This window comes from Rattus norvegicus, chromosome 4 (genome assembly GCF_021556685.1).
Source record: "Rattus norvegicus strain SHRSP/BbbUtx chromosome 4, alternate assembly SHRSP_T2T, whole genome shotgun sequence".
In the NCBI taxonomy this organism is placed as follows: domain Eukaryota; kingdom Metazoa; phylum Chordata; class Mammalia; order Rodentia; family Muridae; genus Rattus; species Rattus norvegicus.
This window is the reverse complement of record NC_141537.1, coordinates 66,181,394-66,202,518: the sequence shown is the minus strand read 5'-3', so window position 1 is coordinate 66,202,518 and position 21,125 is coordinate 66,181,394. Positions and strand designations below refer to the sequence as shown.

At 41.7% G+C, this 21,125-nt stretch overlaps 1 protein-coding gene and 1 long non-coding RNA gene across 9 annotated transcripts in view; one reads left to right on the top strand and one right to left on the bottom strand.

Annotated features, from left to right (window-relative positions):
• The window catches only part of Dgki (diacylglycerol kinase, iota), a 452,769-nt gene extending 446,014 nt beyond the window's left edge, over positions 1-6,755 (top strand). For 6 of the 7 annotated variants that reach the window (NM_198782.2, XM_087659334.1, XM_087659333.1 and 3 more), the window contains 1 exon segment: positions 112-733. In NM_198782.2, the coding sequence (NP_942077.2) occupies positions 112-228 (117 nt within the window). In that variant the 3' untranslated portion in view covers positions 229-733. 7 annotated transcript variants of the gene reach the window in all.
• A 1,183-nt stretch (positions 6,756-7,938) lies between these two features.
• Positions 7,939-21,125, bottom strand: part of LOC147994804 (uncharacterized) — a 26,519-nt gene continuing 13,332 nt past the window's right edge. The window contains exons 3-5 of one of the 2 annotated variants that reach the window (XR_015686477.1): positions 19,367-19,523; positions 14,335-14,721; positions 7,939-11,015 (exon numbers count right to left, since the gene is read on the bottom strand). This is a non-coding gene — a long non-coding RNA (uncharacterized LOC147994804). The remainder of the gene's footprint in view (positions 11,016-14,334; positions 14,722-19,366; positions 19,524-21,125) is intronic. The other variant, XR_015686478.1, reaches the window with a different exon arrangement.

Sequence of the window (21,125 nt, the reverse complement as noted above, 5' to 3'; positions counted from 1 at the left end):
TCTCTGAGGCATCAAACATGGAAGAAGGCTCTGCAGCCTTGGCTGATCGCTGTGTGTTATATATGGACCCCATCTCACACCAGCTAATTGTTTTTCTTCTCCTCCCTGTAGGGAAAGACACCCCAAGAGCGAGCACAGCAGGCTGGGGACCCGGATTTGGCTGCTTACCTAGAAAGCCGACAGAACTATAAGATCATTGGCCACGAAGACCTGGAAACTGCTGTTTGACCCTGGTAGACAGTCAAGAAGAACTTGATCAAGCGTATCACCTGGTGCGCCCTCCCAGCCACTGGGCAGCTCCCCTGGAAGAAGCTAACGGAATCCATATCCGCCTCTCTCCCGCAAGGCTCTCTCTGAGAAAATGCTATCAGGTTTTAAGGGCTACGGGGATGTACAACAGGACATGATAGCCCATTGAGAAGGGGGCAGGCTACCGGAGATTTGTGGAGTACACGTTCCACAAAATCTGATCCTTATTGCTTCCAGCAAGTAGCATGGACTTCTGTGTTCACCCCTCTAATTTATTTTAAAGATTCTGAAGATTTTCACTGCTCCCCCCTCCCTCTTGGCATCCATCTCTCCCCTGTACCTCATAACTCTACTGTAATCACCCATCGACTTAGAAAACATGCTCTCGTCTCTTTATTTTCAGTCTTCCAACCACAACATTGTCTAAAGGTCTTTGAAACCCTCCCGGATGTCTTACAGAAATATATCTATGAAACCACTTCCATTTGCAGACTAAATATACCAAGAGTAGCTAGTGGCTTTGCATGTCCCACCCCCACCCCCGGGGTTTCATCACATAGGAGCTGGGAAGTGCCACGGGGCTAATGTCAACTTGTGTGCTCTGTCTCTGGGGGACGGTGAGGTAGTATGGGAGCTGTCTGTGCTTGAGGTACTTCACAGATGTTACCCAGAGATAGCTCAGGAAGCTGGGCTGTCGGTGACAGGCAGGACTGGTTCAGCTTGGGCTATCTGTACAGCTCTGCACTGCCTGCGTGCAGCTGTCTTCACCTTCTGCTGCAGTAGAGATGAGCCGGGGAGGCAATGAACCCCCATAACTAGTTTACAGAGTCGTGTGATTCTATGTGCTGTTTCAATGGCAGGGTTGAACCTGTCTTGGGCAGCGGTTATAGGAAATGGAGCACTCAGATGTTTCGTCCTAATCTTCGTAAAGTGATAACAGAAAGCAGTCTAATCGACTTGAAAAACATTGCAAAAATAAAAGCAGCAGTGTATGTCACAATAGTACAGGAGAACAGCCTTTGGCATTTGGGGCTGAGGCTAATAGCTACAGGCTCATGGATACCGTGGCGAAAGGGAGTTTGTGTGTGTGATTCTAAAAGTTCAGTTTTCATGACATCAAGGAAGGCCCGAGGAAGGCCACATTTCACCAGTACCATGGTCAGATTCTCAGGACGCCTGGCCCTTCCTGGTCTGTGCTTCACCTATGACTTTTTAGGTTCTGAGATCATGTCTGATGATACCATTTCCTGTGTATTAGGGAGAATCTATTTTGCTCCTTTTCCTACTTTATTTTCTCCTCTTACAAATTTCTTAATATAGGCCACTGTGGCAGAAATGGTTTCTAGAATTGTCACTTCTGTTCCTGTCATGGATCGGGTAGGACCTGGTAGGAAGGAGGAGAAAATACCCAACCTCCTCGACTTAGAGTGTAGGTCAGAAATATAAGTGGGGTATGCAATTGTTTCCTTCTGCTTTCTTCCACCTTTCTCCTAAACACAGCAAAATGCTTCCTCTGCATTTCTGCACGTGACCTTTAACCTCACAGTCCAATGGGGACAATTTACTCATCAGAATCACAAATCATCATCTTGAAAGGACGGACATGATGTGCCATATTAGGTGTAAGGAGGCTTTGAGTGGGAAGGGATTTCATTACCAGAGACTCCCAATAGTGATTTCAAGATCAAACTTGGCATCGTATCCAGCTGTGAGGAAATGGGTTGGCTAAGAGTAATGTGTTTCTAGGCATCCATCTCAGAGCTGGAACTCTCTTTGGACTAGATCATTTCCAGGAGTTGGAGTCGCCGGGTTTCTGTTAGTTTTCCAGTTGTTGAGGCTGTCAAGGAAATGTTGTGATGACAAACCTAATCCCTAGAACGGACTGGAGCCCGGCTCTGACTGGAACCTTCTACCCCCTCGATTAAGCAAAGCAGTTGGTTATCCAGCTGGCCACTGCTGAGATGCAGGACCGTATTTTCATCAACCACCATCTCATATTTCCCCGAGAAGGTTTCAGAACAGCCCAGAGAAAATTTAGGATCGATGTGGTTATGAGCCAATTTCAATAACTCCCAGATAAGTAAATCCCTAGAATGAAGGTAGATGGAGTACTGACTACTGTAAGGGTCCCAGCACTGTAGAAATTTATTCTCAAACACCTAAAAATAATTTAGATCAGACATTACCGCAGAGGAGCAACGTACTCTACATGATCCATTTCTGGAAGATACAGTACCTCTGAAACTTGGGATGGCAAGAAAATGTGAGCAGAGAAGGCACGATTTCATGATTTTACCCACCTTAAGTCTGTCTCCTGTAGGATATTTTGTTTTGTTTGGCTTTGCTTTAGTTGTTTGTTATGTGTGATAGTTCTGAGCGCTAGGAAGAGCTAAGGCCGTGTGGTCCAGGAGTGCCCGTCTCTGCTTAGGCATATAATGTCACGTGCAGGGAACCAACAGGAGGTGCGGAAGAAAATGGTACAGTGCTAGCCACACAACTTTATCAGACATAAAAATATGTACCTGTAACAAATTATCTTAACACAGCCTGCTGGGGACACTCTGCAAGGAGCAGCCAGCCTAGCTGATTCTCTAATGTCCAGTCTCTTGTGTCTTCTTTGGAATTCCTTTTTAAATTAGGCTGGTGGGAGCATGAAAAATGAAGTGTTATTAAAAGAGAGTGTTCTATAGCTGTAAAGGTAATCATTTTTGTGACCTTGTATTACGTAGATCATGAAACATTAGCCCAATCCTTGACACTACCACATTGGCCAACACAAGAGAGACAGGAGAGAATTAGTTACCCTAGAAGGATAAACAGCACGACTTGGAATCTTGCCTCGAGATTTCTGGCTACCATTGTAGAGGCGATGATTGAAACCCAGTGGGAGTTCTGAGGCAGAATTCAGCTGCAGCGAAATTAGTAAGAAATGGTAGAAGGCCCCTGTGCCCTGATTCTTCCTGTTTTCCCAGAAGCTGCCCAGGCACATTGGTCTGAGTTCTGAGATGCTCAACGGGTCAGTCCTTTCTCCCCTGGGGCCTAGTAGAGACTCTTTTGCGTGATGGATCTCAGAAATGTGTTTGCTAGAATCCTTAGGCTATACATGTCTGAAAAATAAGGTGTAGCAATTTCATCTTACCACACGTCAATTACATGAACACACAGTTTAGTTATGAAAGCAGCACATGCATTTTACGAAAGTCCTAACTCCATGAGAAGTATCCCGTGCAGCATGTAGGAGTCCTCTGTGCTGGTGTCCCGCCTCAGGACCTAATGAGAAACACTGCCAATGTGGGCAAACATGCTTGCTTGTATGTCATGTCAGAAAAGTCTCACTCGCGTACACACATATCTGTACATGCACACATATATCCACCCATACATAAATAGAAGTGTATTTATTTGTATACATATATGGGCATATATGCCATACGCACATATTGCATATGTTTAGAAAAGAAGACATTTTGTAAGCATGCAAGTCACCTTCATGTGTATAGTTAACACTCATAGGCAGTGATTGGGAGAGAAACAGGATTTTCATTTCATTGTTATTTCCTCTATTCCTGAGCTTCCTTCTATCCCTGCAAAGCTACAGTTGCACATGGCACTGGGTATTGCGAGAGTCATAAAGGCCATGACCAGTAAGTCTTCTGATTATTTACACGTTGCCTTGCATGGTACATGAAACCACCCTGAGTCCTGCGGCCTGTCCATGCTATTTTCAGATCTCCAGGCAGTAAAGGAGAACGATTCCCTCTATGATCTCCTCACTGCTTCAAAGCTGAGTTTAGGAGACTAACACCCAGTTGGCTTTCTGATGCTCTTCAACTAGGGCAGGCTGTTGTTGGGGAGAAGGGGTAGTTTCTTGAGTTTGGAGCAGCTTGCCTTCCAGTAGGAGAAGCTAATTAAATCATTGAGCACAGCATGGTGTTTTATTCAGTTATGCTCTTTAAAAGTAAAAATAGATCTTCGTTAAAAATGGCTCGCCATAACCACCAACTAAGGCTGCTAATTGCTCTCTGCAACTGAGTTCTGTTCGCGTTAGGGAAAGAAAGACCGTGTATTTAAATTAGCTATCTGAACACACTGTAATATGTATTTAGTATAAACTCCCTCTGCCCATGTCTCAAAAAGGCTGCCTTTGTAACTCTCAGTTCTTCTCAGGACTGAGCGCCACAGTGAGCCCATGAAATGTCTTCTTCCAGAATCATCACTCACGGCTTGCCCACCTCCCTCCCCCCCAGTTCTCTGCCTCAGGCAACATTGTAGGCACCACCGCCTATCACTTTGTTTCATAGCTGCCTAAATCTTCCCCAGATGTTATAATAAAAAATCTATCACGATAAAATTTCCTTTTGGGGGCAGGTACCCATGTTGCCCAAAGGATAAGAACATGCCTACTGACCTTGGCCGCCTTACAGAACAGTTGATTCTTAGAAGCAGTCTGGGAGGTTTAGTTTATTCTTTTGTTTTAGTGACCTGAGAGGTCATAGACATAGACACTCCTTCCACATTAGATGGTGTAAGCAACATGTGCTTTTAACATCACCCAGAGAACTGGATTATATATGGGTTATACTTTTGAGGGCAACCTATGGATTTTAAGGCTGTTAATGTGCTTAGGGAGAAACCTAAAAACAGAAATAAATGAAGAATACCGCACTGGAAATCCGCTCATGCAGAACATTATTATTCTGGTCCCAAAGAGGAAACAGAGAACAATCCCAAAGCTATTAGAGCAAATACTTTATAGTAAAACCTGAATATTGGATAACGTGTTCCTCCAGGAAGCACTTACTAGATATGCATTCAGTTATGTTCATCCAATAATATGTTCAACAACCCTTCTTATTTGTAAGTGTTATTTTTAAACATTTCTTTCAAAATATTTATCACTCATTGCGATGCTCAGTGAAAATATAGCTACCTATGGATGAAGCCGATAAACGTCTTCTGCAGACAGGGAACAAAAGAAAATCTGAATAATTTGAATTCTGTAAGTTGTCTGTGTATGGACTATAGGGTCTCTCAGAATGTCCTGGAAGTTCACCAGAGTCTCTGTTGTGTTTGCTCCTCTGGCCGGCATATTTTAGTGATGCACAAGCAAAGGTTAAATAGGAAAGCATTATTTTGTATTTTCGTTTCCTAGGAGTCCTGCTAATATTCTTTTTTTAAAAAAATCTGTGAAACTAAGCCTTTAAGGTGAAAGTTAGAAACTCTACTTAAGCAAAGGCTAAGATTTATTTATCCCAGCCCTCGGGAGCTAAACCAGGAATAATAAGCAGAACGTTCAGTGGGTTTTGATTAAATATAAAGAAGATGAAGTGTGAGTTGCAAGCAGTGCAGTGGGCATGCACACAGAGTTACAAACTTTCCACATCTGGAAACACTTATCTGGAGGGTATTTGACCATCTTTAGGCATGCCACTAGTAGGGACTGATGATGGGAAGGGGCTGCAATTACATTGTTATTTTCTTTACATCCTTTGGAAAATGGCTTTGTCTGTCTGGTGGCAGCATTTGATCTTTAAAAATTCATGAGAACTTTGATTTCATAAAAAACATCACTTTATACACAAGGAAGCTTGAAACCTTGGAGGGGGTGGTTTTTAGTTCTCATTCTAAAAAAAAAATAATAAAACTAAGCACAGATTCAAGAACTCAAAAAAGGAGCACACATAAGGAGATAAAAATTCAAAATTCTTCTGAAAACATTTTGGGTGTTGATGAATATTTTTGGACATTCTCAAGTAAAGCCTTATTGGAAATCTTTCCATTCTTCCAATATTGAAAAAAAAATGCTGTGGTTTGAGATCCTTAGAATTAACTGTAACCTAATCACAGAAGGAAATTCTGCTCAGGAATCTTTCGAAGCTCAGTAAATGTACATGAAAGGCATCATGGGAAATCCCTTGGCTTCTGGTTCCAGCACGGTAATTGCAAGGGAAGAAATTCAGAACCAAACAATGAGATAGGTTTCCTCTCTGCTTCCAACGTTCCAGTACCTGGAGGCCAGTGTGTCTGACTTGGCTGCCTTTCTTAGTGGGAGCAAATGGGTCTCTCTTTTTTCTCAACTCTTTGTTAAGACACATGTGGCTTTCAATATAAAGTAATTTAAAACATTGCTTATTAACAACTTCCATAAGATTTTTTAAGTCAGTGCTTTGATAATTTGATGCATTTTTGACAGTTTTGAGCTTTTACATCTGACATCATTCCATGGGGGGGATCATACAGGTAAGATATTCCAGTTGAATAAATTGGGTCTCCACATAGTGAACTCCACCTGCACAGAATCACACAGTCACAGGGTCCCCACCAGATTAGGTAACATTTGAAATTTCAGACTAATGTACTCCAAATTGATGTTTTCTGGGAAAATAGTTGTCTACTTTTACCTTCATTGAAGTTTTAGATCTGTTGTTCAAATTTCCATGATACAAAGTTTCTCCATTGGGAAAAAGAGAATCTACCAGTGGAAATAAATTTCAAACACAAAAGTGTTCAAGGTTTGGATACTGTGGTAGATTTCATGAGGAAAAAGCTAGTTCTGGGGTTTGATGACTTCTCTATTCTCTCTCTCTCTCTCTCTCTCTCTCTCTCTCTCTCTCCCTCCCTCCCTCCCTCCCTCCCTCCCCTTCTCTTTCTCCCTCTCTCCCCCTCCTTCCCTTCCTTCCCCGCTCCATTGAAGGATAATATTATTTCAGAACACAGTACCAAAAGGTGTTAAGAATGGCCCTGTCATTCAAAGCATGATTGATCTCTTTATGGGAGGGTGTAGGGTCAAAGTTCACCCTACATAATCACATACTTAAACATTAAGACACTGCTGAGCTTGAAATGGAAAGAATAGCTCGCGTCCTCCCATTATGATCGTATATTCTGCCAGGAACGCCTATGAGCAGACTGGTGAATTTGTACAAGGACATTTGATCCTGAGCAAAAAAAAAAAAAAAAAAAAAAAAGGCACTGCTAGGTTAGGGATAAGAATGTCCCAAGGAGATTGGTTGATTGGTACTGTGAGATCCATGTTCTAAGGGATGAAAACAGGCACAAAGAGCTGGTAGCTTTATTATGGAAGACTTCTCGTTTCTAAACATTGTATCCAGAAAAATTCAGCTGGGCTTTCTTGAGAAACTAAGTGTTTTTCAACTCTTTCTTCTAGTGCTTAAGTGAAGATCAAAAATCAGCTCATTGATCGCAGGAAAGTCAATCCTTATTTGTGAGGGAACTTGGAAAAATATAATATTTCCCAGATTTAGACTGAAGTAAACCTTAGAGCCCATTTGCTTCCAGGCTCCTGACAGATGACAACTTCTTATGAGGAATCCAGGGCAGGTTTGAAAAAAAAATACTATACATTGTAAATATAGCCCAAATTCTTCAGAGATAGAATCTCTCAATCTCTCTCTCTCTCTCTCTCTCTCTCTCTCTCTCTCTCTCTCTCACACACACACACACACACACACACACACACACACACACTTTTTCTACTTGTCCTTTTGGTTGGGAGTGGGGCTTAGAGGAAAGACTGAAGACACCTATATATTTTCTGGCCATAAAGAGAGCTTTTCTATCCCTCTCTGTGACTAAATAAAACTTAAGCTCATGACAGTAGGCTAGTGTTTCTATATTTCTATTTAAGGGGATTACATTCTTAATTGACCATTTTCTTTTTTGCCCATAATTGTGATGCCTGAGACAGTTTTCTGCCTGGGGTAGGGAGAAGAGTCAGTGTTCTGATACTGAGGAAATGCATCATACCCGGAACTCTGCTCTGAGAGAGTTTTTGTAACCCCATTCTCTCTTCTCTCCTGTGTCACTCCTTGTTATTGACTTAGGAAAGAAAAAGATAAGAACAGAGTTATAAGAAGAGACAAAAATTTAAAAGGAAAAGATTCCCAGGCATGACACAGCTAGATGACTTCTGTCTTGTACTGGTAGAGGCTCCATAGCAACTCACAGAGAATAAACGCACACACTCAACAAACCTTGGTCCTCATGTAAACCAACGTAGGAGACAAACTTCGGAGAGTGTCTTCAAGGAGTGTTAGCTGGGAAGTTTCAGTCTATGCAGCCTAGTTTATCCTGTTCATTCTCATGACTGAAGATGACACTTAGGGCGGGGAATGGAGGCCACTAATGGAAAACTTTGTAGTAGAACTCCCGAAGGGTAGGATGTTATTTGAGACTTTCCCGAACTGCTCACAGATTTTTTTTCTTTTGGAGACAGGGTTTCTCTGTGTAGCCTTGGCTGTCCTAGAACTCTGTCTGTAGACCAGCCTGGCCTCAAACTCACAGAGATCTTCATGCCTCTGTCTCCTGAGTGCTGTGATTAAACTCGTGCACCACCATGTGAGGCCTTGTTCACAGATTGCTAGCCCGTCATAAAAGTTGAGGAAAGTAAGATCATCTTGAAGAATTTCATCTATAAAACTACATGTATTTTCGTCTTAACTATTCTGATAGTAGATTTTGTTATTTGAGGATACAAGTCTAGCTCTTCCCCACCCCACCCCCTCCGAAAATATGAGCAGTTTACAAGCAACCTCTACTTAAATGAAAAAAAAAAAGCCCAAAGAAATGGCAGGCCCTGCATCGTTTGGGTTTTTTGTTGAAGTTCAGGAGCAGTTCTCACCAATGTGTTCTTCATAGTTATGGTGTTTAAAGCATTTTCTCGTCTGATGCCCACTGCACCCTTATATGCATTCAAATGGCTCCTGATCACTGGATTTTCTATCAGTGATATTTTTCATTTCCCACCCTACTCCACACTTCTCACTGGTTGGACTGAGGCACTAACCCATGCACACACCGGATTAATTTGCAGTGCAGTTAGGTAGGCTCTTGTTGCTTGCTGGTATCCTGATTGTGAGTTGGGACACAGCAGGATGTCTGCCCCCGGGGGGAGAGTGGGACGAATCTGGGGACTTTAAAGGATAAAATGTTAGCGCAGTAGAAAACCATGTATGGAAAAAGTTAGGGCGCAAAGAAGCCCCGTATTTGTTAGCTCAGCTCTTTTCCCAAATTGCCAAGGATTATGTGGACCGCCAGCATTGCTCTGGGGCCCACAGCTATTTGAAAGGGAGGAAGTGATTTCTGTGAAGCGCTACGTGGCTGGTATTGCCATCAGAAGGAAGAGGTTTGGTATATCGATTTTCCAGAGGGAAAAGGCTCCTCAGGCTTCCCGAGGACCGCCTGCTGGAGGTGGGTCACTCGCGGAGGCTACTACCTGTATATGAAGGCTTGGGGTCATGTTGTAAAGGGCTCATTCACGCTTTCTGATTCTGTCTGATTACATCCCAGAGCCACGCCACTGCAGAGCTGGCGGCTGCGGGGTGGGGTTTCCCCCGGAAGTAGCAGCTATGGCAGTGGAAGGGGAAGTTATATTTCCAGGTAAAGTGGGATCCAGATACTATGAAGTGGAGGGAGGGTGGGTGGGAAGGGTGGGTTGGGGGAAGGGAAGAAAGGAGGTTTTTTTGTAATAAAGTCATAAAGTATTTTTCCCTAATTTTCTCGCATTTCCTATTTATATAAAGAATCTTGATCACTGTGTTGCGCTACAGAGATTTTCAATGGATTTAATTTGGGAGACTGAATTAATCTCTGAAAAAGAAATTGACTAGTTCTACTTACTTTTTGGACACTTTTTCTGTATTGTGAATCGTGTGGAAATGTACAGAATAAAAATGAAATATAATAGATTTGTTTCTTCTCTTTCTGGTCCACGGTACAATAGATGAGAATGCTAACTTTCACTTTAGTTGAATTGCACTTTCTTTCCATCAAAAGGTAAACGAAGAGTTGGCAGGCAACGTCGGAAAAGGATTCTAAATAAGGTAGAAATGTTTTGAAAAAAAATTACACTTCTGCTTCTACAAAGAACTACAAAGAGGTCAGGTTTACTCTCCAGTCTTAATACAAGTGGAGTATAAACGAATCATTGTTAAATGCTGAACCCTGGGTAATAAAGTCGTGTTCCTGAAAGAAGAGAATCAAATGGCACCAAGTCTAATCGCCCCTATCTTATGGACAGCAGATTATTTTGAAGCAGTGAGTACCAACAAGAGCAGAGTCCGGCAGACTTCAAACATGGGGCTGAGAGTTTAGGATATACATGAGGCTGGTGCTTACTTAGACAGACCAGTTTTAGGAAAGAGAGATTAAGACAGAGGCTCCCCTTTAGGTTTTGCTAGGGGGCTACACTGTATATGTGTGGTGAAACTACCTAGTCGTGAGAAATCTAAGAGTCTTTATATAAGGCTGGGAGGGTGCCAACATCCAGTAGCCATAATGGAAAAATCTCAGAGCTATAGGAACCACTTCTTAGGGACAAGAGAGTTCTGTGACTTGCTTGGCCATCAGCCTAGCTCCAGGTCCAGTGAGAGACTAGTAGAGCAAACCTCCCAGTATCCATACGCCTCCCAGTATCCATCCGCCTCTGGCCTTCACATGGACATGTAGGAGTATCCGACTCTCTTGCAACATTTTTATATGAACCCCCTACCCCCTACAGTGTTTCCAGACTGTTTTCTTGGTAACTATAATTTGTGTCAGTTCAGAGATGGTTACAATAGACACTTATTATCCCCTTCAGTGTCATGTTTCCTGCTTCTGGTACACCTGTGTCTTAGATGTTAGATGTGAATTTTATTTTCTTTGGCAGTGATGAAGTTCAATCATTCAAAACTGATTTTCCATCTTTTAAGACGTTGTGCTCATGACTGGTTAGCAGCTGTAAGTCTACAATATACTATCTTAACCTATAAAACAAAAAGCAAAGCAGGACATTATTTACATCCTCATGAATTTTGAGATTTCCCTAATTTTAACAAACGTACCCAGGAATGCCTCACAGTCACCTTAAGATTTCCTTTTCTTGCCAGTTTAACTTCTCCATGTTCTTTGTTTTTAATTCCCTAGAGTCTACTCACAAGTTGTTGCTTTACCTCAGGTCTGGTGAAGTGAACTGTCTTCTTGCGTATCTGAAAATGTTTTCTCTTTAAACTTCTGTGTTAAAAATGAGTTTTTTCCAATTGAGAAATCCAGAGAACTGGACTAAGGAAAAGAAGGCCCTGCGTGTTTTGTGAAAAATGGAAGCTGATTAATAAATCCAACTCACTGAGATCAGAGTCTCCCGCCAACAACTCCAGCTAAGCACCAAGGAGAAAACGGCAATGCAAAGAGTTTAAAGTTTTCTCAAGAAGATGCGGCCACTGAGTGATTGGAAGATGTTCCCAAAGCCCAGGGCGTCGCCCACACTTGCATCACGTGGCCTCATGCACAGGTTTTGGATTCTCTTTCAGACACCACAGGGAAAATGGAGGACTGCATAGCAGAGCAAACTGCTCTAAGCTGGAGCATAACTGGAGACCAGCCGTGATGCGAAGGTTCCAGAAGTGTTCGTTCCTTCCCAGATCTGCGGAGGAAGACTGTGGGGGAGTGACACAGTCTCAGGGACCCTTTTTCCAAAGGGCCTCTTTGAACACGGCACTCATATGAGGATGGAAAGAGCTTCAAAATGCTTATACCGAAAGCCGTCAGTCTGGAAGTCTCCACTGGTCTCATCCTTGAAGTGTGCCGTTTGAGCGGTGTTTGTTATAGAGTGTTCATAATTGTTGGTATATTTTTACATGCTAATATAATTTAGATACGAGGTCTATGTAATGAAGCATGGCTTTTTGTTGGCTGCAAAATCCTTGAGGATTTTTTTTAACGTGCACTCATTTTCAGGGCCAAATGTTGCCAGGTTATTGGCACGACTAGCTATCAGTTCAGAGGCGTGAAGATAATTTGCTCCGGCGTATACAGATGGAAAGGACTGGAACTTCCGCAGAGCACAGATGTTCAGTGGTTGTTATGTCTTACAACTACATTAAGGATATGATAATGATACAAGGAAGGATGTTTCTCCTTCAAGGATCAATCTAATTACATAGTGGGGTTTCTTCTCTGTTTGGCATTTAATGAATCAATATGGACAGCTCTGGGGTTGGCCCTTATGTTGCTGATTGCAAACTCAGTGAACTTTGGCACGTGCCACTCTGCTTTCTGAGCCTCGGTTTCCTCATTTAGCAGTTGTTAAAAAAAAAAAAAGTAACACCAGTCAGCTTGAGCTGGTTTGCTCACTACCTGATACTGGTAGAAAAAAGTTAGAATACAGCTTTGCCTTGATCCTGTGTAGGGTATCTCCATTTAAACTCTTATAAATGATGCTTCTAAAAATAGTAGGTCTCCATATGACTTTTCAAACATTCTTACTATTAGCTATTCCCTCACCTCCTCATCCACCCTACCCTTACATCCGTCTCTCTGCTTAAGCCCCTGATCTACTATTCACTTGCCTTTAAATACAATCAGTGTCCTACGTATCATAGGTTGCCAAAATAAAACAACAACAATAGTGCAAAGGGTGAGATATGTCCCCTTAAATTGTGGGTCAGAGGCATTCTAGAGATCTTCCAAACAATGCAGACTATGCCAGTGTTCTTTTCTGCTCGCCAGTGCTTGATGGTAAGACTCTATTGCTAAAGGCATCACACATTAGGCAAAGGACACAGACATGGGAAAATAAGTCAGTACTGACCAGGAACTTTCCTCTTTCCTGTTTAGTTCTCGCAGTGCTAGAAGTTACTATGTAGGCTCCCGGGAGATGTGGAAGGGCTCATCAATAGTTTTACCTAACTGTGATCCCTACCAGATATAGTAGTTGGCTTGGTGTGATATGATACATGATAATGACATAAGTGTTAGAAGATAACTGCTATTTTCTGATTGAATTTAAATGCTGCTTTACAGAGGGGAAAAAGCATGCTTGGTACTGCAAATCTGGCCAAGAGCAAATCCTAGTCAGGGAGCTTAAAGGATAAAGGGACATAGTATCTAACTGCCCTCTAAATTCATATCTCTATACCCATGAATAGTCAAGAACTTAGATCTCATCAGAGAAGTTTCTCTGTGAACTGTACTGTAGTTAACACAGAAACTCCCAACTGGTCAGAGTTCAGAGAGCAAATATAAATTAAATACTCAGTTATAAATAGGACATCATAATCTTCTCCCTCAAAGCTCAGGACCATTTCTTTAAAGGGGGGGTCAAAAATTATAAGAGCCAGAAATCAGAGAAGACTAAGGTCAAATAGTGTCTTCTGGACTTAACAGAACCCCTGCACTCATGAACTCACAACAGCTGTAGTTGCTTACACAGATCTGTACAGCTCTAAGACAGTCAGCATCCCAGGAGGGAGGTGGAGCAGGGTCATGAGTCTCTATGCCTGGGTGAGGAGCTCTTGACAGGTGATGTCTTCTTGGGGGAAGAAAAGTAAGTTTCTTTTCAGAACATGTCCCCTGATAGGTTGACATGTTATAGTGGATGTCCCCATGCCAATCGTTGGATTTGATGGGTCAAATTGGATTTGATGGGTTAGTGTGTGTGTGTGGGAGAGATTAAATTGTGAGGGGTGGTGGTGGTGGTGGGAATGAATCTGTGAGGAGAAGGGGGAGGAGGAAGAATAGAGGGTGAATTATGACCAACATACATTGTAAATGCTTGTATGAAATCATCAATGAATTAATAAAATATTGCTAAAGAATACAGCTTTTTGTACTGTATGTACTTACAAAATTAGCTATGAACTATCTTGGGGATGGTTCTGTTGGTGAACTGTTTTATCATATTTGTAACAGTGTTCTGAACCATGAGGCAGAGGAAAGCTAAAGAGAAAGAGGTCTGATTGTTTTATCCTGGAGTTGGCTTACCTAGTCCTCTGCATTTGAACATGAAAGCTGTAATCTGGCTAAAACCCTCAATACTTATGTTTCTCTGTTTCTCTCTCTCTAAAAAAATGACTCCTTAAAAAGTGCAGCCATGCCAATTTTGACAGCAACACTAAGGTTATAGTTCAGAAGATAGTGAGAGCAACTGCGGAAGAAGGATCCCCCAGTTTTGAAATCCAAATGGAAAGTTATTAGCTCCAAATCTATGTTCCTATAACGTTGGCATGCCATTGTGTTAGCCTCTGGGGAGTGAACACACATAGAACAAACAATAACAATTTAAATGGCTGTGGTGAGTCTGCGTACCTGTCCTATGCAGTCCTGGTTCAGCTCCATGTCTTGTCTTGCTGTTGCAAATGTCTCTCTGCACACACTCAACTCTGAGTGACGGTTGGTCTGCTTCCTCGGAATTTATAATTTTGGGATACTTTTACAGAAATGGTGAGGGGTATATTCTTCAACTAAAATCCAAGGCTCACCCTGAAGACCATGGAACATCCACATTAATTAAGCCCTGTGGATGTCACTGCGGATGGATCTGAAAAACAGCTTATGGCTGGTTTCAATTATCTTCTTAGAAAGTTCAGTGGCAAGCGGTTTGTCCTGAGTTTTTTCCGTTCACTCTTCCAGGAACACACTCATCCCTGTGACACAGGCAATCAGGATCCAGAGCGGTAGCTATGCTCAGTAGCTCTGGTAAAAAAAAAAAAAAAACAAAAAAACAAAACTGCATACTTAGTCATCAGATGCAAAATACCCATTTAAGTTTCCAGTGAAACAGTGATGCTGAAATAAGGGGATTTTCTAACTTAGACTCAAATGAGACTCATAGTTTCCATTCAGCTTCTCTTGTCCAAAAAGAGGTAGACAATAAATGCTGAGTGAGCAATAATTATCAGCTGTGTGGTCATAGAAGACTGTATTGTTTGATTTAATAGGTACTAAAAGGGGTTCTCAGAGATTTATTCTCTATCTTACAATGTTGTCTATGTTCACATAAGCAGATGCTCTCCTAGTCTGTCCTATAAATGGGAACAGGTCCTTCATGGCACAAATACTTGGAGTCTCAAGTCCCACATGAGTGTTTCTGGTTGGTGGTAGTTTATGTTTGTCGTATGAGTCTCCTGCGAAGATCTAAACAAACACCCATCCACTCCAAACAGGGCACTAAGGGCAAACCGAAGGACTGCGCTCAAGTCCAGCTTGATACACAACGAGTTTATTGGAGTTACTTGTAGAAGTATGAATAAAGTATTCCTTGGAGGACCATGGTGCCTTACTTTTCTTTCCTAGTGCTATGATAAAATATTCTAACAGTCATGTTAAGGAAAGCAAGTCAAGTTAAAAAGCAAGTTAAGGGAGAAAGAGGAAAAGCAAGGCAGCAGAACTGGAAGCCTCTGTTAAAACTCCCTCAAGAGCAGAGGGTGCGGGCTGCTGCTCATCTCTCTTTTCACCTACACAGCCTGGGCTCCCATCCCAAGAATGGTATGATCCACAGTGGTAGATCTTCCCGCCTCAGTTGCAATCAAGACAATCCCCCACGTACATGTCCTGACCTTTATCTCAAAATCGATTATAGATTCTACCAAGTTGACAACACTGAATAGCATGGTAGGTTACTCCAAAGCCCCCAGCTGCATCTCCTTCAAAGTCCATCCAGGCATAGGTGACAACCTCATAAAAGCTTCAAAAATGGGAGTTCCCTTATCCCCTCACCTTCTGTCTCCTAGGCATCTTCCAAGACTGCAGGGAAGAGGAATTAATAGCTAGAATTCTCTGTGAGATTCAACTGACCCTCTCTCCTCTCCTCCTAGGCATTATTAACAGTTTCATTTACTATAGATTTAACTAGAACTGCACTTTTAAAGACCTATTCCTTTGTCTTGATTATAGGCATGGCTCCTATATAGGCTGACATAGTAGTCCCTGCTCCTGCAGTCATGGTCATTCTATCCACTCAAGGAAAACAGATCACCATCACAGACATTACTGAACCCTGATTTCCTAAGATCAAAGACTGGTGAAAACATGCTCCACCCTGACTTTGCATTTATCCTCTTTTGGTGATTAGACTTGAGCCGGCATAAAGCTATTGATGTATCCTTTTGATATCCTCCTTTTTGGAGCCCAGTATCATTATGAGAAGGTTTAAGCCAGCCTCATAGAGAGACACACAAAGAGAGAAAGATGCCTGGCCAGCTTGCGTTTATTCTTCCAGTCCCAGCTGTGGTGTCCCCAACATGAGTGAGAGAAGAAGTTAACGGGATGTTCAGCAGCTTGAAATCACTCCGATGATCTTGTTAACTCTGCACACTCACAGAGAAGTAAGTCAGACTTACTTATTTTTCTCTTTATGCCATCATTATTTGGAACAATGTGTCACTATGTAGTCCATTGGCCTGGAAGTCATGATCTTCCTACTCCAGCCTCCCGAGTGACAGATTACCACAACTCCCGATTTTGAAAGCCACCAAGTCAGTCACCAAGCAACAGTTAATGGATCAGCATCTCTGTGTCTGACGGTCCAACTGAGCTGACAGTTTGTGACTCATTCCCTTTCATTAGTGGGACAGGCTAAAGGCATCGTACACTCTTTAGCTCAACCAATAATTTAATTTGTGGTGTTGGAGGGACTCCAACCTGTGCTGTGTAATCACAGAACGATAGCACTGGAAAGTCCTCAGCACTTATTCTGACTTCAAACCCCCTAGTTTAAAAAGTAAGGAAAAACAAAGCAGCCCCCTAAAAGCCCGTTAAAGCCTAGGAAGGTTAACCTGGGCAAACGAGTCATGTTCTGTGGGTGTCAACACGACACCATGTGGGTGTCAGTGGTTTTTAATACAGTTACGAAAGTAGAATGCTCTCGGCCACATCTGCACTATAGAGATAGTAGATCAGTATACAACATGACGTCGTTGTGCTTTTTCTGCTAAGGTTCATCTAAACTTCTAGATCCATAATTCCAGCCACAGTATATGCTGATGACCAAGTTTTTGAGAGGAAAGGGGTGAATTTATCAATAGCATGTCCATAGATTCTCTCCTCATCAAAGTAGCAGCTGTGTTGGTAGTTGCTCCCCCAAAACTCTAGTAACCTCCAACTTGAGGGCTTTGTTTGTGTCATGGTGATACAGGGGACTGTGTACAGGCTTTCAGAGAACTCTCCTCTCTCCCTCTCCCTCTTGCCCTTCCCCTCCCCTGCTGCTCCCTCTCAGTCTCTGTGTGTGGATGCACGCATGCACGTGTGCTTGCCTGCCTGCCTGCCTGCCTGCCTGTCTGTCTCTGTCCATATCTTCCTTTCACTTTAGAATCACTATTATGATATACTATCGAGGTTTAAAATGCAATTTAATGTATAGTCATCAAAATGACTATAAATTGAGGCAATAGGACAATAATGCCGTAAGACAACATTACACAAGTCTGTGTGTTTGCAAAGGTGCATAGAATCGGGGGTGAACATTTGCCTTGGCATGGAAGCACACATTTTGGAATATGTCACTAATCAAATTAGTTTCCATTCAGACGACTTCCTGTTTCCGACACTGCCTCCGTCCTAGTTCTCTCAGAGAGGTCTGCTGGCCAGCCTGTCACTGATAGTTTTTAGTGTGTTATTATTCTACCGATTTTCTTTTTGGATGAGGAAACTAAATTATGGAAACTTTTAAAAGATACACGACATGAAGAGATACTTTCTGTAATGTGAATTATATTAATAACAATGACTAAGAAATAAGTTCAAATCTTGACTAGTGATTTATGTATCATAATATAATGATACAGATCCAAAATGCAAGATAAAATATATTTTCCTATCATAAAACTTTCTGGACTAAACGATAAGTAAAATGTAAAATACAGATTCATATTTGATTTATTTTGGGGGTTAATAATTGTGAATTTGCAATTAAAATTTAAATTTATTCAACAGTATACAAAGTTCTAGTTTTATCCTTCAATATAAATACCACTATCTGTTATGAAAGTTTTATCTCCTTTATAAATATGTATTTCTTGGTTCCATTTATCCACAGACAATTCTTTTGTGTACTAGTTACATTATGTCTTACATTTAGATCTTTGTACAAAAGACAGAAGGAGAAGGCCGGTTCCTGATTGTCCTTCCTATGTCTTTGACTATGTATACATTGTCTATTTAACTTAATTAATTTATTATTTAATTATTTTTCACTGCGTGTTCATGATCATATGTGTGTGGTCACAGGTATGTTATAGGAGGTCAGAGGACAGTCGCGGGCTCCCGTTCTTGCCTTCTACGTTGATAGGATCTCTTGTTTGCTGTTGCATATGTAAGGCTGGCTGACCCACAAGTTTATTTTCCCCTCTCTGCCTGCTCTCTCATTGCAGGAGAGCTAGGATTACAGACACAAGCTACTGAGCCTGAATTTATAGGGGTCCGGGTAGTCTGAACGCAAGCCCTCAACTTGTGTGAAAAATGTTTTCCCCACAGAGCACCTATGTTTATTCCATTATTATGATTTGTGATCACAACTTTCTAAATGATTATCAGTAGTTTTCTTGTATGTGTGATGGAGCAACAAGACGTTGACTTACTTATATGGAGGCAGTCAGCTGTTGGAATTATAATTCTAAACTGTTACTGGGCGAGGTTCAAGAGGTGCCTAGGGAATAGTATAACCCTTTTTACTCAAAAGTTCAGCTGCTTAAAAAGTTAAAGTTTAATAAATACAAACAAATAAGTGATACAGAATTGTAAATGGGAGTTTGAAATATATAGTTTATATAATCACATCTGTGATAACATGTGACTTCACGCACACTTTCAGTACCCAGTTAGAGATCAAATAGGTGAACAAAACAGTGCAAATTATTAGAATGATGTTATTCTTAGTACTTCCCCATTCTAAAAATGAAGATGGAAAAAGTATGTGAAATAACTATTTTTTATAAGTTTTACCTTCTTTCCTTAAATGAAAAATAAAAACATTTCATTGCCAAAAATATATAGTCAAGATCAGTGTATATGGTTTTGTAACTAATAGATCTTGCTAGGAACTCTGGGTTTTTAAGATGGGAAAAACAAACTAACAAATCCCTGAAATTCAACCACAACATAAACAAAAGGGGAAGGGGCAGAACTCTTGAGTGTGCATTGGAGAAAACACCTAAGTCAGTGAGTTAATGAGAAGCAGCCACAGAATAGCTGTGCTATGCTGTCACAGCCACTTGTGAAGTCTTGAACATGGAATTAGAAATGCAGCTAACCTTCGATGAAACTTTTTGAAGTCATCTTTACAAAGAGGAAGTCTTAGGTAGAGAGCGCGTGTTTGGTCTGGGAGAAGAGCTTGGATACTCACCATGCAGTCATCATTTTCAGGGGAAAGTGCAGATGTGTCATGCACCAATTATAGCAGGTATGGGGTTTGGACCACACAAAAGTCTTTAGCATCCATGTCATTTGCTTGCTTACCATTATAGAAGCTTCAAAAATTCATCTTTAACGTACCCAGTGTCCTAGAAGGCAAGATCACATATGACTCTGTTATTGCTCTGTACCATACCATATATGCAGAGATCTTCCAGAAAGTTCTTTTATCCTGGAAAGGGTACATGAAAGTCTAAACCCTCACTCTGCCCAGACACCTCACCATGAAACAAAATAACAAACAAATCTTAGAGGAAGAAAACCAACACGGTTTAAGCAAATCCACTCTGTTGTTCCTCCCATCCAACTGCCCAAGTGCTCCTCACTGTGTGTCCCTCCCAACTTCACGTGTTCTGTGTTCTTTATTTTAAACCCATGAATCCAATTGGTGCTACTGATAGCTATATGGGTATAGGCCTATCCAATGAAGCATGGACAACTTACCCTAGGCTATAACCCTGAAAAATAGAAGCCAGTCATTCCTTATCTAGGAATGTTCACTGGCTTGATATTGTGTGGGTCTTGTGTGCAGTCATAGCCACAGTGAGTTCACATATACATTGGCCCTGTAATGTCTTCAAAACATTTTCCCCCAGCGATCCTCTACCCCCTGATGCTCTTTAAAAAGCTTTTTAAAAAAAGTTGTTCCTCTCTCATACATCTTGACCACAGTTTCCTCTCCCTCCTCCCCTCCCAGTCCCTCTTTCCCACTTCTCCCCACATCTACTCTCTCTCTATTTCTCTTCAGAATAGGGCAGGCCTCCCAGGGAAATCAACCAAGCATGATATATTAAGTTGCACTAAGACTAGGCATCTCCTCTTGCATTAAGGCTGGACAAGGCAACCCAGTAGGAGGGAAAAGTTCCCAAAAGCAGGCAAAAGAGTAAGAGACAGCTCCCACTCCCATTGTTAGGGGTACCACAAGAAGACCAAGTTACACAACTGTAACATATTTGCAGAGGGCCTACGTCAGACCCATGCCGGCTCCCTGGTTATCCATTCAATTTCTCTGCGCCTCTATGAGCCCAGATTCTATTAGTTTTCCTGTGGTGTCCTTGACCTGGCTCCTACAACCCTTCTTGCCTCTCTCTCGATAAGGATTCCCCAATCTCTGAGTGATGTCTGCCTGTGGATCTCTGCATCTGTTTCCATCAGTTGCTGAATGATGTCTGTCTGATGTCAATTAGGCTAGGCATCAGTCTAGGAGCATAGCAGAATCTCATTAGGAATCATTATCCTGAACCTGGTAGAAGGGAAAGTAGGGAATAGCCTTGAACACTTTGGCACAGGAGACAACTTCCTGAACAGGATGCATTAGTGCAGACACTAACATAGACAATTAGTAAATGGGACCTTATGAAACTGAAAAGCTTCTGTAAGGTAAAGGACACCTTCAATAGGACAAAATGGCAGCTTACAAATGGGAAAGGCTTTTCACTAATCTGACAAAGGGTAATTTCCAAAATAATTTTAAAAATGCAAGAAACTAAACGTCAACAAACCAAATAATCCAATTAAAAAAGGGACACAGATCTAATCAGAGCCTACTCAACAGAATAATCTCTAATGGCCAAGAAGCACTTAAAGAATGTTCAACCCCCTTAGTCATCAGGGAAACGCTAACCAAAAAGACTCTGAGATGGAGATCTTACCCCCATTAGAATGGCTAAAATCAGAAGCGTAAGTGATGG